A 15,622-nucleotide genomic window follows, 5' to 3' on the forward strand; every position below is an offset into this window, starting at 1 on the left:
TCTCGATTGGATTCAGGTCTGGACTTTGACTTGGCCCTTCTAACACCTGGATACGTTTATTTGTGAACCATTCCATTGTAGATTTTCCTTTATGTTTTGGATCATTGTCTTGTTGGAAGACAAATCTCCGTCCCAGTCTCAGGTCTTTTGCAGACTCCAACAGGTTTTCTTCAAGAATGGTCCTGTATTTGGCTCCATCCATCTTACCATCAATTTTAACCATCTTCCCTTACCCTGCTGAAGAAAAGCAGACCCAAACCATGATGCTGCCACCACCATGTTTGACCGTGGGGATGGTGTGTTCAGGGTGATGAGCTGTGTTGCCTTTATGCCAAGCATATCGTTTGGCATTGTTGTTAAAAAGTTCGATTTTGGTTTCATCTGACCAGAGCACCTTCTTCCACATGTTTGGTGTGTCTCTCAGGTGGCTTGTTGCAAACTTTAAAAGACACTTTTTATGTATATCTTTGAGAAATGGCTTTCTTCTTGACACTCTTCCATAAAGGCTAGATTTGTGCAGTGTACGACTGATTGTCTTCCTATGGACAGACTGTCCCACCTCAGCTGTAGATCTCTGCAGTTCATCCAGAGTGGTCATGGGCCTCTTGGCTGCATCTCAGATCAGTCTTCTCCTTGTTTGAGAAGAAAGTTCAGAGGGATGGCCGGGTCTTGGTAGATTTGCAGTGGTATGATACTCCTTCCATTTCAATATGATCGCTTGCATAGTGCACCTTGGGATGTTTAATGTTTTGGAAATCATTTTGTATCCAAATCTGGCTTTAAACTTCTCCACAACAGTATCACGAACCTGCCTGTTGTGTTCCTTGGTCTTCATGATGCTCTATGTGCTTCAAACAGAACCCTGAGACTATCACAGAGCAGGTGCATTTATACGGAGACTTGATTACACACAGGTGGATTATATTTATCATCATTAGTCATTTAGGACAACATTGGATCATTCAGAGATCCACAATGAACGTTTGGAGTGAGTTTACTGCACTGAAAGTAAAGGGGCCGAATAATATTGCACGCCCCACTTTTCAGTTTCTGAATTTCCACAAAAATTTAAAATAACCAATAAATTTCATTCAACTTCACAATTGTGTCCCACTTGTTGTTGATTCTTCACCAAAAAATTTACATTTGGTATCTTTATGTTTGAAGCATGATATGTGGGAAAAGGTTGAAAAGTTCCAGGGGGGCTGAATACTTTTGCAAGGCACTGTGTGTGTGTGTGTGTATATGTATATATATATATATATAATATACACTATGGGATAAATATAAAATATCAGGTTATGATGTAAATTCTAACATGGCAATTGACTAATTTGACTGACAGCCATTTTTTGAAATTGGCAATGATGATCGTCTCGACTCTCTGTATTACATATTCTATGTGCATCTCTTTTTAGAACTATATTTGTAAGCTGACGTGCATTGTATAAATATTTCCATTTTTTGTGCACTTAGTCTGCTGTGTATATTTCTTCACAGACTCTGCCGATCCAAACCTTAGTCCGATTCATGATTGACATCTGCAGAGGGATGGAATATCTGAGTTCCAAAAGTTTTATACATCGGGATCTTGCCACCCGCAACTGCATGTGAGTATCCAGGTACAAGGTGATCGGCGGATGGTTGCACTTTCAAACCCGTAGATGGGTTTTTACATTCAGGTTAACCCCTTCCTGACATCCGACGTACTATCCCGTCCACGGTACCCGGGCCCGTATGACCGTGGACGGGATAGTACGTCTACCGCGATCAGCGGCGCCCACGTGGTGAGCGCCGCTGATCGCGGCCGGGTGTCAGCTGATTATCACAGCTGACACCCGACATGTTAACCCCTTGCACATGATCAAACATGATCGCGGTGTACCGGGAGTTAAAGGGGAGCATCGGCAGGGAGGGGGCTCCCTCCGTGCTTCCCTGAGCCCCCCACGGCAGCGCAATGTGCAGCGCTGCTGCGGGGGGCTCCTATCCTCCAGGCCCCCGAATCCAAGATGGCGACGGGGGCCTTCGGGGACCTGAGGAAGCTGGCTTCCTCAGTGCCTGCAAAGCGCAGGCAAGAGGAAGTCTTCTTCAATGCCTGTGACAGATTGCTGATCTGTCACAGTGATCTGTGATGTGACAGATCAGCGATCTGTCACAGGACAGTGATGTCCCACCTGGGACTATGTAATAAAGTAAAAAAAAAATTAAAAAAAAATGTAAAAATAAATTTAAAAAAATCGCCAAATAAATTAGAAAAAAAAAAAAAATATTCCCTCAATAAATCCATTTTTTGGAAATAATAAAAAAAAACAACAATAAAAGTACACATATTAGGTATCGCCGCGTCCGTAATGACCCGCCCTATAAAACTGTCCCATTAGTTAACCCTTTTAGCGAACCCCTTAAAAAATAAAAATAAAAAACGAAGCAAAAAATAATGATTTATTATCATACCGCCAAACAAAAAGTGTAATAACGCGCGATCAAAAAGATGCATATAAATATCCATGGTACCGCTGAAAACGTCATCTTGTCCCGCAAAAAACGAGCTGCCACACAGCATCATCAGCGAAAAAATAAAAAAGTTATAGCTCACAGAATAAAGCGATGCAAAAATAATTATTTTTTATATAAAATAGTTTTCATTGCATAAAACCGACAAAAACATAAAAAAACGACCTAAATGAGGTATCACTGTAACCGTACTGACCCGAAGAATAAAACCGCTTTTTCAATTTTACCGCACGCGGAACGGTGTAAACGCACCCCCCCAAAAGAAATTCATGAAACGCTGGTTTTTGTTCATTCTGCGTCCCAAAAATAGGAATAAAAAGCGATCAAAAAATGTCACGTGCCCGAAAATGGTACCAATAAAAACGTCAACTCGTCCCGCAAAAAATAAGACCTCACATGACTCAGTGGGTCAAAATACGGAAAAATTATAGCTCTCAAAATGTGGTGATGCAAAAACTATTTTACAATAAAAAGCGTCTTTTAGGCTGGTTTCACATTAGCGCTTTTTAAGCGCACGCACGGCCGGGGGTAGCTCCGCCCCCGAGCCGGCTCTCTGCCCGGCGTGCCCGCCCCTTGCTTGTAGCGCCGCCTCCTATCGCACAGCGGCGCCTGCGATCGGCGCACCCTATCTTTAGCATAGGGTGCGCAGATCGTGCGCAGGCCGTGCGCTAGTTGCGCTTTGACCTGCGCTGCGCACTTTTGACGGTGCGCCGTGCGCGCCAAAATCCGAAAAGTTTGATTTTGGCGCGCACGGCGCACCGTCAAAAGTGCGCAGCGCAGGCCAAAGCGCAACTAGCGCACGGCCTGCGCACGATCTGCGCACCCTATGCTAAAGATAGGGTGCGCCGATCGCAGGCGCCGCTGTCCGCTAGTAGGCGGCGCTACAAGCAAGGGGCGGGCACGCCGGGCAGAGAGCCGGCTCGGGGGCGGAGCTACCCCCGGCCGTGCGTGCGCTTAAAAAGCGCTAATGTGAAACCGGCCTAAGCGTGTGACAGCCGCCAAACATAAAAACCGCCATAAATAGTAAGTCAAACCCCCCGTTATCACCCCCTTAGTTAGGGAAAAATAATAAAACTAAAAAAAAAATATTTATCTCCATTTTCCCGTTAGGGTAAGGCTGTGTGCACACGCTGCGGATTAGGTGCGGATTCATCCGCGCGGATTTTATAAAATCCGCAGGTGAAACCGCAGGTCAAAAGACCTGCGGTTTTACCTGCGGTTTGCTCTGCGGTTTTGTCCTGCGGTTTTTCATCTCCTCAATAGAGGAGATGGCAAACCGCAGGAGAATCCGCAGAAAGAATTGACATGTCAATTCTTTCTGCGGATTGAAAACCGCAGATAATCCGCACGGAAAATTCCGCACCGTCTGCACTGCGGTTTTTGATTCCCATAGGGAATCATGGTACTGTACACCGCAGCAGAAACTGCTGCGGGTCCGCAGCAGCCAAAAACGCTGCGGAACCGCAGCAAAATCCGCAGCGTGTGCACACAGCCTTAGGGTTAGGGTTAGGGCTAGGGTTAGGGTTAGGGCTCAGATTAGGGATAGGGGTGTGTTGGGGTTAGGGTTGGAGTTATAATTGGGGGTTTCCACTGTTTGGGCACATCAGGGGCTCTCCAAATGCAACATGGCGTCTGATCTCAATTCCAGCCAATTCTGAGTTGAAAAAGTCAAATGGTGCTCCTTCCCTTCCAAGCTCTGCCATGCTCCCAAACAGTGTTTTACCCCCACATGTAGGGTATCAGCCTACTCAGGACAAATTGCAAAACAATTTTTGGGGTCCAATTTCTCCTGTTACCCTTAGGAAAATAAAAAATTGGGGGCAAAAATATCATTTTTGTGGAAAAAAATGATTTTTTTATTTTCACGTCCGAGTGTTATAAACCTCTGTGAAGCACTTGGGGGTTCAAAGTGCTCACCACACATCTAGATAAGTTCCGTGGGGGGTCTAGTGTCCAAAATGGGGTCACTTGTGGGGAGTTTCAATAGTTTAGGTACATCAGAGGCTCTCCAAACACACATGACACCCGCAGACCATTCCATCAAAGTCTGCATTCCAAAACGTCACTGCTTCCCTTCCGAGCCCCGACGTGTGTCCATACAGTAGTTTTCTCCCACATATGGGGTGTCAGCGTACTCAGGCCAAATTGGACAACAACTTTTGGGGGTCCAATTTCTCCTGTTACCCTTGGGAAAATGAAAAAATTGGGGACTAATTGATCATGTTTCTGGAAAAAATACGAATTTTTTATTTTCATGCCCTGGCATTATAAACTTCAGTGAAGCCCTTGGGGGTTCAAAGTGCTCACCTCACATCTAGATAAGTTCCTTAGTGGGTCTAGTTTTCAAAATGGGGTCATTTGTGGGGGGTTTCCACTGTTTAGGTACATTAGGGGCTCTCCAAAGGCAACATGACACCCGCAGACCATTCCATCAAAGTCTGCATTCCAAAACGTCACTACTTCCCTTCCGAGCCCTGACGTGTGCCCATACAGTAGTTTTCTCCCACATATGGGGTATCAGCATACTCAGGACAAATTGGACAACAACTTTTGGGGTCCAATCTCTCCTGGTACCCTTGGAAAAATAAAAAAATGGTGACTAAAAGATCATGTTTGTGGAAAAAATACGAATTTTTTATTTTCACTCCCGGGCGTTATAAACTTCTGTGAAGTACTGGGGGGTTCAAAGTGCTCACCACACATCTAGATAAGTTCCTTGGGGGGTCTAGTTTACAAAATGGTGTCATTTGTGGGGGGTTTCCACTGTTTAGGTACATTAGGGGCTCTCCAAAGGCAACATGACACCCGCAGACCATTCCATCAAAGTCTGCATTCCAAAACGTCACTACTTCCCTTCCGAGCCCTGACGTGTGCCCATACAGTAGTTTTCTCCCACATATGGGGTATCAGCATACTCAGGACAAATTGGACAACAACTTTTGGGGTCCAATTTCTCCTGGTACCCTTGGGAAAATAAAAAAATTGTGACTAAAAGATCATGTTTGTGGAAAAAATACGAATTATTTATTTTCACTCCCGGGCATTATAAACTTCTGTGAAGCACTGGGGGGGTCAAAGTGCTCACCACACATCTAGATAAGTTCCTTAGGGGGTCTAGTTTCCAAAATGGTGTCATTTGTGGGGGGTTTCCACTGTTTTGGTACATCAGGAGTTTTCCAAACGCGACATGGTGCCCGATCTCAATTCCAGCCAAAAACGTCAAATGGCGCTGCTTCCCTTCCGAGCTCTGCCATGCGCCCAAATAGTGGTTTACCCCCACATGTGGGGTATCAGCGTACTCAGAACAAATTGCACAATAACTTTTACTGTCCTGTTACCCTTGGAAAAATAAGAATTGAGGGTGAAAAGATCATTTTTGTGGAAAAAATATGATTTTTTAATTGTATGGCTTTATGTTATAAACTTCTGTGAAGCCCATGGGGGTTCAAAGTTCTCACCACACATCTAGATAAGTTCCTTAGGGGGTCTAGTTTCCAAAATGGTGTCATTTGTGGGGGGTTTCCACTGTTTTGGTACATCAGGGGTTTTCCAAACGCGACATGGTGTCCGATCTCAATTCCAGCCAAAAACGTCAAATGGCACTGCTTCCCTTCCGAGCTCTGCCATGCGCCCAAATAGTGGTTTACCCCCACATGTGGGGTATCAGCGTACTCAGGACAAATTGCACAATAACTTTTAGGGTCCTGTTACCCTTTGGAAAATAAAAATTGGGGTGAAAAGATCATTTTTGTGGAAAAAATATGATTTTTTAATTGTACCGCTGTACGTTATAAACTTCTGTAAAGCCCTTGTGGGTTCAAAGTTCTCACCACATATCTAGATAAGTTCCTTGGGGGGTCTAGTTTCCAAAATGGGGTCACTTGTAGGGGGTTTCCACTGTTTAGGTACATCAGGGACTCTCCAAACGTGACATGGCGTCCGATCTGAATTCCAGCCAATTTTGCATTGAAAAAGTCAAACGGCGCTCCTTCCATTCTGAGCTCTGCCATGCGCCGAAACAGTCGTTCCCCCCCACAAATCAGGTATCAGCGTACTCAGGACAAATTGCACAATAACTTTTGCAGTCCAATTTCTCCTGTTACCCTTGGTGGTAAAATAAAAAAAATTGAACCTGAAGTATTTTTTTTGTGAAAAAAAGTTAGATGTTCATTTCTTTTTAAATATTCAAAAAAATTCCTGTGACGCACCTAATGGGTTAATAAACTTCTTAAATGTGGTTTTGAGCACCTTAAGGGGTTCAGTTTTTAGAATGGTGTCAATTTTGGGTATTTTCTATCATATAGACCCCTCAAAGTGGCTTCAAATGTGATGTGGTCCTAAAAATAAAATGGTGGTGTAAAAATGAGAAATCGCTGGTCAACTTTTAACCCTTATAACTTCCTAACAAAAAAAAATTTTGGTTCCAAAATTGTGCTGATGTAAAGTAAACATGTGGGAAATGTTACTTATCAAGTTTTTTGTGTGCCGTATCTCTGTGATTTAAGGGCATAAAAATTCAAAGTTGGAAAATTGCGAAATTTTCAAAATTTTTGCCAAATTTCCATTTTTGTCACAAATAAACGCAAGTTATTTGAATGAAATTTTACCACTAACATGAAGTACAATATGTCACAAGAAAACAATGTCAGAATCACCGGGATCAATGGAAGCGTTCCAGAGTTATGACCTCATAAAGGTACAGTGGTCAGAATTGTAAAAATTGGCCCGGTCATGAACGTGCAAACCACCCTTGGGGGTGAAGGGGTTAATAGGTGATGATAGGTTTCATCTTATTCAGCAAACCTCAGTTCGAGGAAATGTGATGTATTTTTTGCTCTATGTCAACATTCTAGAATAATATATTTACCAATCATTTCTCATTATTAAAATTAGTGCAAGTTGTTTATAATTTTGCATTTATAGACCTTTGTAATATAAAATAACTGTTAATGGTGTATTCAGAATTAATGTACTGATTTATTCCCCTGCAGGGCTGATAGCATATGGGGTTTGGCAGTAAATCCGTTTGCCACAGGACAAAAATATATTTTTTTGCCTGAAGCAGAGTAGTTGTAAGGACCATATTTACTGAAATGCAGAGTACCATAAGGCACCATATGGCAGCTGATCTTTGCATGTCTAGATTGATGTTGTTCGATGCATATGTATGAGGCCGCGTTGCCTTGTTGAATACATCAGTTTCTAATACAGAAGCAATTTAGGAGCCTCATGACCATAAATCCTTATTCTGTTGCATAGTGGTAAGATTACTTTTGTCCAATTTCCATGGTGTCGAGATATGTGCATATGAAAGACATAGCGTGGATGGGAAATGAGGCACAAATGGCTTTTCGTAAGACACCAATCTCTTGTCTGAGACAAGTTGGCAGAGAGATGCATGCCATGCTGATCACTAGAACAGCAAATGTTCAATGAAGAGCAAGAGAGAGAGAGGAAATTGGCTGCCTCAAAGCCAACAAAGTCATTAACCCTCATTTGTGACTGATGCCCGAAGCAGAGAACCACAGCTCAAGCCGTGTTCAGACCAGACTGGTCAATTATCCAGGCCATTGTCTGGTCCTGAGCCGCCCTCTGTTTTAACATAACCAGAGAAGACTCGTAAAATGGTTATTAGGTTCACTAGGTGAGGTTGATACTCTCCAAGTCTAAGGTCCGGGTGGGCACACTGAAACGGGCGTTGGTGCAGCAGCAGGTGAAAGATGTGGGAAATGGGCAGCAGAGGTACTGAAAGCTGCAAGAAGACAGCGGAGGTAGTGGAAGCTGCTTGCAGACAGGTAGCTAAGGTACTGGAAACCACAGACAATCCAGTAACTGAGGTAATGGAAGCTGCAGGCAGACAGGTAGCTGAGGTACTGGAAGCCGCAGGCAGATAGGGGAGTTCCTTGAAAAATGCAGACTTTCATAGTAGAGGTACTGGAAGTCACAGGCAGACACGAGATGTCTTGAAAGACTGCAAACGGAACTGTGCACAGACATACTAAGAGTCTTAAAAGCAAGCCACAGGTGCAGGTGTGTGTCTTGGTGAGAATTATTGAGGCCCAGACAGATGATCGCATGGAATCACACCAGGCCATTTGCAAGGCCCGACGTGGATCACAACAGAGTTTAGATGACTGGGATGAGGAAAGCAAAACGCAGATCTGGGACAGGTGCATAATAACAGCACTGAGTAAATCTACGTTTTTAACAAATTCCTTTCCGCAACTGATAAATTCATTCACTATTTTAATAGGTAAATGTTAGTCTATCAGGCTTTAACAACATTGTGGATTATTACTAGCAATCAGTGAAAAGATCCATGATAGCCACAGGCTGAATGATTGTTATAAGGTTACATAACAATGGAGTAACTTAAATGTTATGCTTCCCAATGCAAAATCTCAGAGGGTCCTCATCTATCACAGATCTTTAATAGGTCCAAGTGGAAAGACCAACACTAAGTGACCTTTTGAGTCCCCCCTAGTCTCCAGCACGCGGGTGTAACTTGAACCCCTGCATCCAATACATTACACCCCCGGTAAACAACAAAAAGTCAGGATACATTTTAAAAAGGAGTCCGTAATTATTGTACTCCTGTACAGTGGTGTTCGCAGCCTGTGAGGACTCAAAATCCCAGTTCCCAATGGAGTGAAAGCCAAATTAGCAATCCGATTACGTCCAGAATTTGGCTTTCAAAGAAAACTGATTTAAAAAAAACACAGAGAGAGCACACAATCTCAATCTAGGTGTTGCTAGAGGAAACTTCTGGGAAATTCATATAGTTTTATTTTTGCGTATTGAGAAAAGAAGCTCCACTCACATATGCCTCATCCCTTTCTGTTATAAACAGGAAGCGTGATGTAGTGCCAGGTGTGACACATGACCAACACCAATGATACTCATTGGCCCTCATCATCTTATAATTGGGTTATCAGATTCCTTCATGGTGTCCGTCATTTCAAGTGTTATTTTTCCATTACAAAAACGTGCTTTCATATTTCAGCACAGCCTCTATTTTTCACATATTTTCTCTTCTTGTGCGTTCCTTCTTGGCTATAACCTCTCCATCGCAGACTGGTGTACAAACCCCTTTTCTCCCTCCTTGCTGCTGACTCAAAGGCCTCATTCATACATCCGATTTGTGCGTATGAGTACTATCCGTGGTTGTGAAGTATGGGGCAATTTAATGGTGGCTTCCAATTCTCCTGGAAGCATGTATACCTGTAACAGGACACCTGGCTCAGCAGGTGGTTTAGCCACACTAGCTAGTATCCAAACTCTTAATGGAAGACCTCTTGTGGAGCCCATGCAGTGTAACTGCTCTGTCAGACAGCTAGGATTTCATAAGGAGAATATGGACTTATCGTGCATCCTATCCACACACCTGTTACATTTTCGAGATCTCTGGAATAGACCGAACACCTTCCAGGGTCTCAATCTATTTTAGCACCCCAGGGAGGGGAGTTGCGTAGACTGGCTAGTAGGAACCAAGTAGCAAAGTCGTGTTTGGTCTCATGGCATAGCAGGAGCCTGTCTGGATGCGATGGCAATAAAATCACCTTCCTAGGAACGTCCATTGAGGAGTTATTACCCATCTTAAGTTTTGGAGTTTTTAGCTGCTAGATACAAGGGGTGAGGATTTACGTCCAGCCCAAGGGGCAGGAGAGGAGTGATCCCAAGGAGTTAAATATTCGTGTAAAGCATGGCCTATTGCTTTTTTCCGGGGAGGTCATGACGACATATTGTGTGGGGAGAAGTCAGGGAAATGAGGGGACCGCGAGCCTCCCATGTGGTAGACCCTCTACAAGCCAGGCCTTTCATCTGACTGGGAACTGACTCTTATCTTCTGCATATTTTCTAATACCACTATTTGTATTTGCATATCTGACCATTGTACATGTGTCATCATTGTGTATATAGTGTTTTGTCTAAAGTGCCCTTAACCCAGGGATGGACTGGGACTGAAATTCAGCCCTGATATTTGACATCACACAGTCCCATAGTGTCCCCACCCCGAACACCAGAAGGGGATATATAACTAATAATACCTTGCCTGGAAGAAATCTAGATTTCCTACAAGACCAATATTTCTAATAATACCAATGATATTGCTATACAAGATTATATAATTATAATATCTAAATAATATTTCAATATTAAAAATACCATCAAACCATAAGCAAATATTACCAGCATATATAGTATTGATAATACCACCATACTGATTGTTAAAGGGGTTGGGGTTAAAGTTTATGTAGCTTCAGACTTCTGAATCCTCATACTGTGAGAATTCTGTGGTGGCGGCATAGGGAACGGCCGTCATGTGACCATAAGTATGTGATTTTCACACCTCCAGCCACATTCCGACTAATTGTACTCGGTTTTGCTAATTTCACTTTGTATTGAGCGAGGCCGTGCACGTCTAGGTAGCAGGTGACTACATCTCTGCAAATCACAGTAGGTAACTACAGTAGGTGCGAGGGTTGCAATCGCATCCTAGCTCTGGAGCCTACGGGGCACCGAAAGTCCCTTTGGCCTATATAAAAAGACCAATGCTATTGAATGCGTGCAATAATTGGGGGCCCCATTAGAGCTTTTGATTTGGGGCTCATGCTGTTCATGTTACACCACTGCACATGATCACAAACTCCCATCGCCGGCATCAGATAATTCTCACAGTGCCGAGCTCTAAGGATTCAGAAGTCACATAGTCACTGCAGACTGTTACCTCAAGCTTGGAAAACTACTTTAACCAAAAAACACAGTACACAGAGACAATATAACCACCATACAGTAACCATATAATGGTAATATCAGCTCTATACCAGTGATCTGCAGACCATATATGTGTATATTGTGCAGGTTCTCACCAGTGACATTTCGCTGATTGTTGGCATTCATTTTCCCTTTTCCTTTGCATTTGGTCCATACCACCATGACCTCTTATTCCATCCATAACTCGTCCCTGCAAAATGTAAAACAAAAAAAGTGGTTTGGTACCGTGTTAGCCAGTAGAAAAAAAATATATAAAGTCGGGCAGCAGAGTTTAGAATAGATTGGAGGGGTGCGAGAGTGTTTGAGGGGAGGCCACTGAGCAGGAGGTTGCAGTAGTCAAGGCGAGAGATGATGAGGGCATGGACTAGGGTTTTTGCAGATTTTTGGTTGAGGAATGAACGGATTCGTGAAATATTTTTGAGTTGAAGTCGGCAAGAAGTGGAAAGGGCTTGGATATGTGGTTTGAAGGAGAGATCAGCGTCAAGGATTACCCCGAGGCAGAAGTAAAAGATAGAGAAGTCAAGTTTAGAAGGTGGGGAGTAATTAAGGGTGGGATGGAGTAGGCGTAGAAACTCCAGTCAGGAGTAGTGTCCAGTCGGCGGGGATTTTGCCCTAATTGTCTGGTTAGTCAGCCGGTGTTGCTCTAAGTTTAATTGTTCTTAGGGCAAATTAATAAAATTTACTGAGAATTCAGTAGTTTTAAGTATTTATCTGTTTCTCTAAAGAGTGTCCACGGCGCCCAGGTCAAACCAAATTTAACTAGCTTAAAGGTCTTGCTAGGTATTTCTTCTATGTGATATAGTTGGTCTACTTTGTGCAACCATTCTGCCAGGGTAGGGCAGTTCTGTGATAGCCAATGTAAGGGTATAAGCATTTTAGCTGCTGCCAACAAAAACATGAGAAGTTTTTTGTGTTTACACTGTGCAATATCACTTGACCAGTTAAGAAAGATCAATCTCAAGGATGGGGGGTTTGGAAGTTGACAAAGTCTTGCTGTAATTTTAAGCACCTTTCTCCAGAATGGTTGAATTTTGTCGCACTGCCACCACATGTGCAAGTACGATCCCTTCTCCTTGAAACATCTCCAACAGTTAGAGGATGCATCAGGTTGCCATATCTTTTTAGTGTCAGGGGTGGTGTACCCTGACACAACCAGAAGGGCCATGCAAATTTTTATATATCTTTTCAACCTCCCATTCTTGCAATCTAATCTCAAGGTCCCTTTCCCATTTCAATATATACGCTCGTTTAACAGAGGTTGAGTGGGCTAGTAGCAACTGGTAAAGCCTACCCAACACTCCCTTTGGTTTATTCCTCTGAGACAACAACTTTTCAAAAGCGGTCAATTCTCCGTGCGGAAGTCCAGATTTTAAATCCGATCTAATCGAGTTTTTGAGCCTATTGTATTGGAGAAAGGTAATATGGTAGAGTGGGAATTTCGTTTGTAAATCCTGCAGCGGGAGGATCGCACCGTCCATCATGAAAGCATCTAGACTTTCGATTATCTTGTGTAAAGAGTCTGTGTCCTTAATAAAAGGGCGGTCTAAATAAAGGCCAGGTAGGTCCCTTACTTTTATCAGAGGTGATGGAAGTGGCATTAGTGAGGATGAGAATTTGGCCCAAGTCTTGATCAAATTTTTTGTTATTGTGTTTGGGGAAAGATCTTTCTTTGCAAAAACCGTGTTTGAGTGAAGAATAGTAGATATTGGTACTGTTAGTGACTAGTTCGCAATCCCTGTCCATAATTTGTGGTTACTATCTCTCATCCAATCGATTAGCAGTGACAAAGTTGCCGCGGCGTGGTATTTTTGTGGGTCAGGGATTCCCATGCCCCCCTTATATTTAGGTAGGGAAAGTGTGTTATAGTTTATTCTAGGTTTTAAGCCACCCCATATATACTTCCCAAAAAGAGATCTGACGTTTTGGATGAACGTGTCTGGGATTTTAATGGGTAGCATCCTAGATGTATAGCTATACTTGGGTAGGATGAACGCCTTGATAAGATTTTTTTCGTCCCATCCAGGACATATAGGGTGCTTTCCACGACTTAATGGCTTCTAAAGTATTGAGAAGGGGTGCAAGGTTGAGTGAGAAAAGGGAGTTTCAATGTGGGCTTAGTTTGATGCCTAAATATTTGATATATCTAATGTAGAATTCCATTTTATTGGGAATTTAGCCTTCAAATTTTGAATTTTTGTGTGTTGTATATTTATCCCCATCGCCTCAGATTTCTCAAGATTAATCTTAAAGTTTGACAGCTCTCCAAAAGCCTCAAACCTTTCCAACACCGCCGATATTTCCTTCTCAGGGTCTGACAGGAGTAAGAGAAGGTCGTCTGCGAACGCCGCGACAATATGTGAGGAGTCCGAGATCTTAATGCCCTCTATTGCTGGGTGTTGTCTAATGCTCTGAATTAACGTCTCGATGGTTAGAACAAACAAGGCTGGTGAAAGGGGGCAGCCCTGACGTGTGCCATTTTTGATTTCAAAGGATGTAGAGCGATCCCCATTTACCCTTACTTTTGCAGAGGGTGACTTATACATTTGAAAAATGGCCTCTATGACTGTTGGAGGGAAACCGAACCTCACAAGAGTCTCACGCATGAATGTCCAGTCCACCCTGTCGAACGCCTTCTCTGCGTCAGTACCCATTAAAACTAGGGGTCTGTGGTGGCTGTGCGCATGCTGCATCAGGCACAGTACTCTAAGGGAGTTGTCTCTCCCCTCTCTACCCCTCACAAAACCCGCCTGCTCAGGGGAGATAAGTGTGTCTAAGATCAAACTGATCCTCGTGGCTATCATTTTTGCAAATATTTTTAGGTCATTATTTAATAGCGAGATCGGCCTGTAATTGCTGCATAGTTCAGGGTCTCTACCTTCTTTGTGTATTAAGGATATGTGTGCTTCCAATGTCTGTCTCGCAAAAGTCGCACAACCCAATACCTCATTGCACAGCCTCAATAAATACGAGCACAACAGATCTCGAAAAGCCTTATAATAGGATGTCGGAAGGCCATCTGGGTCTGGGCTCTTGCCCATAGGGCAGTCCAACAGGGTAGACTGGAGTTCCCTAATCGTGAAAGGGGCTGTTAGCTCTTGCTGTTGTGTTTCGGATAAGGTAGGGAGGTTTATATTTTGTAAGAAATCTCTTATATTGATTCGTCTTTTTTCTAAATGATCTACACTCTCTCCCGGTCGTAAATCGTACAAAGTGGAATAATAGTCCCTGAAGGCGGAAGCTATCCCGTCTGGGCTTGTAATTTTGGCTCCATCTGAACCCTTTATCGTATAGATAAGTGACTTAGCCTTACGTTTTTTAATCATGAAAGTCATAAGTTTTGTCATCTTGTCTCCATGAGCAAATACCCTATGTTTCCACATAGTATACATTTTTACAGAGTCTTTATTTAGTAAGTCTCTAAGAGATTGTCTCTTCTGTGAGAGCAGAGCTAAGGTATTGGGGTCGAGTGTCGTTCTATGATCCCTTTCTAGTGTTTGGATCTCTTTATAAAGAGTGTCAGTTTTTTCTTTAATGCTTTTGTTCTTATGCGAGGCCATAGAAATCAATTCACCTCTTATTACGGCTTTGTGGGCCTCCCAAATGGTTGAGAACTGAATATTGTCTCCCAGATTGATCTAAAAAAACTCTTGAATTTTCTTTTTTATTTTATTTCTGGAAGGTTCATCCGCAATTAAAGCTTCATTCAACCTCCAAGGATTATTGTTTGGTCTATGACCTATCATGAGTTTATTTAGTAAGATGGAGTGGTCGGAGTGAACGCTCGGGATTATTTGTGAGTCCTTCAGATGTGAGGACATCTGGAATGGGATAAAGAGAGAGTCAATTCTACTGTAGGACGATTGCGCCTGTGAGAAATGGGAGAAATCTCGTACGGTAGGGTGACGAAATCTCCAGGAATCAATCAGTTGATTTAAATGCAAGGTTGTTCTGATGCGTTTTAATGCATTTTTGGGGACACTAGATTTTCGAGTAGAGGAATCTATTGGTGGTTCAAGGGGAACATTCAGGTCTCCTCCCAAGATCAGAGTGCCCTCTACGAATTGGCTGGTCTCTCTCATAATTGGTGGGATGTATTATATCATGCTGGGCTGTATTACACCATTCTGGGGGGGCTATATACCATGCTGGGCTGTATTATACCATTCTGGGGGGCTATATACAATGCCAGGCTGTATTATACCGTACTGGGCTGTATTATACCATTCTGGGGGGGCTATGTACCATGCTGGGCTGTATTATACCATGCTGGGCTGTATTATACAGCCCACCATGGTATACAGCCCAGCATGATATACAGCCTGTATACCATGGT

The 15,622-nt window shown here is 43.1% G+C and overlaps 1 protein-coding gene across 1 annotated transcript in view; it reads left to right on the forward strand.

Moving 5' to 3' along the window:
- The window catches only part of TYRO3 (TYRO3 protein tyrosine kinase), a 239,960-nt gene that overhangs the window by 187,573 nt on the left and 36,765 nt on the right, over positions 1–15,622 (forward strand). Inside the window, exon 16 of the mRNA XM_073586473.1 lies at positions 1,501–1,610. Within this exon, the coding sequence (XP_073442574.1) occupies positions 1,501–1,610 (110 nt within the window). The remainder of the gene's footprint in view (positions 1–1,500; positions 1,611–15,622) is intronic.

Source organism: Dendrobates tinctorius, unplaced genomic scaffold, assembly GCF_039654945.1.
Source record: "Dendrobates tinctorius isolate UK_male_01 unplaced genomic scaffold, ASM3965494v1 ptg000010l, whole genome shotgun sequence".
Classification (NCBI taxonomy): domain Eukaryota; kingdom Metazoa; phylum Chordata; class Amphibia; order Anura; family Dendrobatidae; genus Dendrobates; species Dendrobates tinctorius.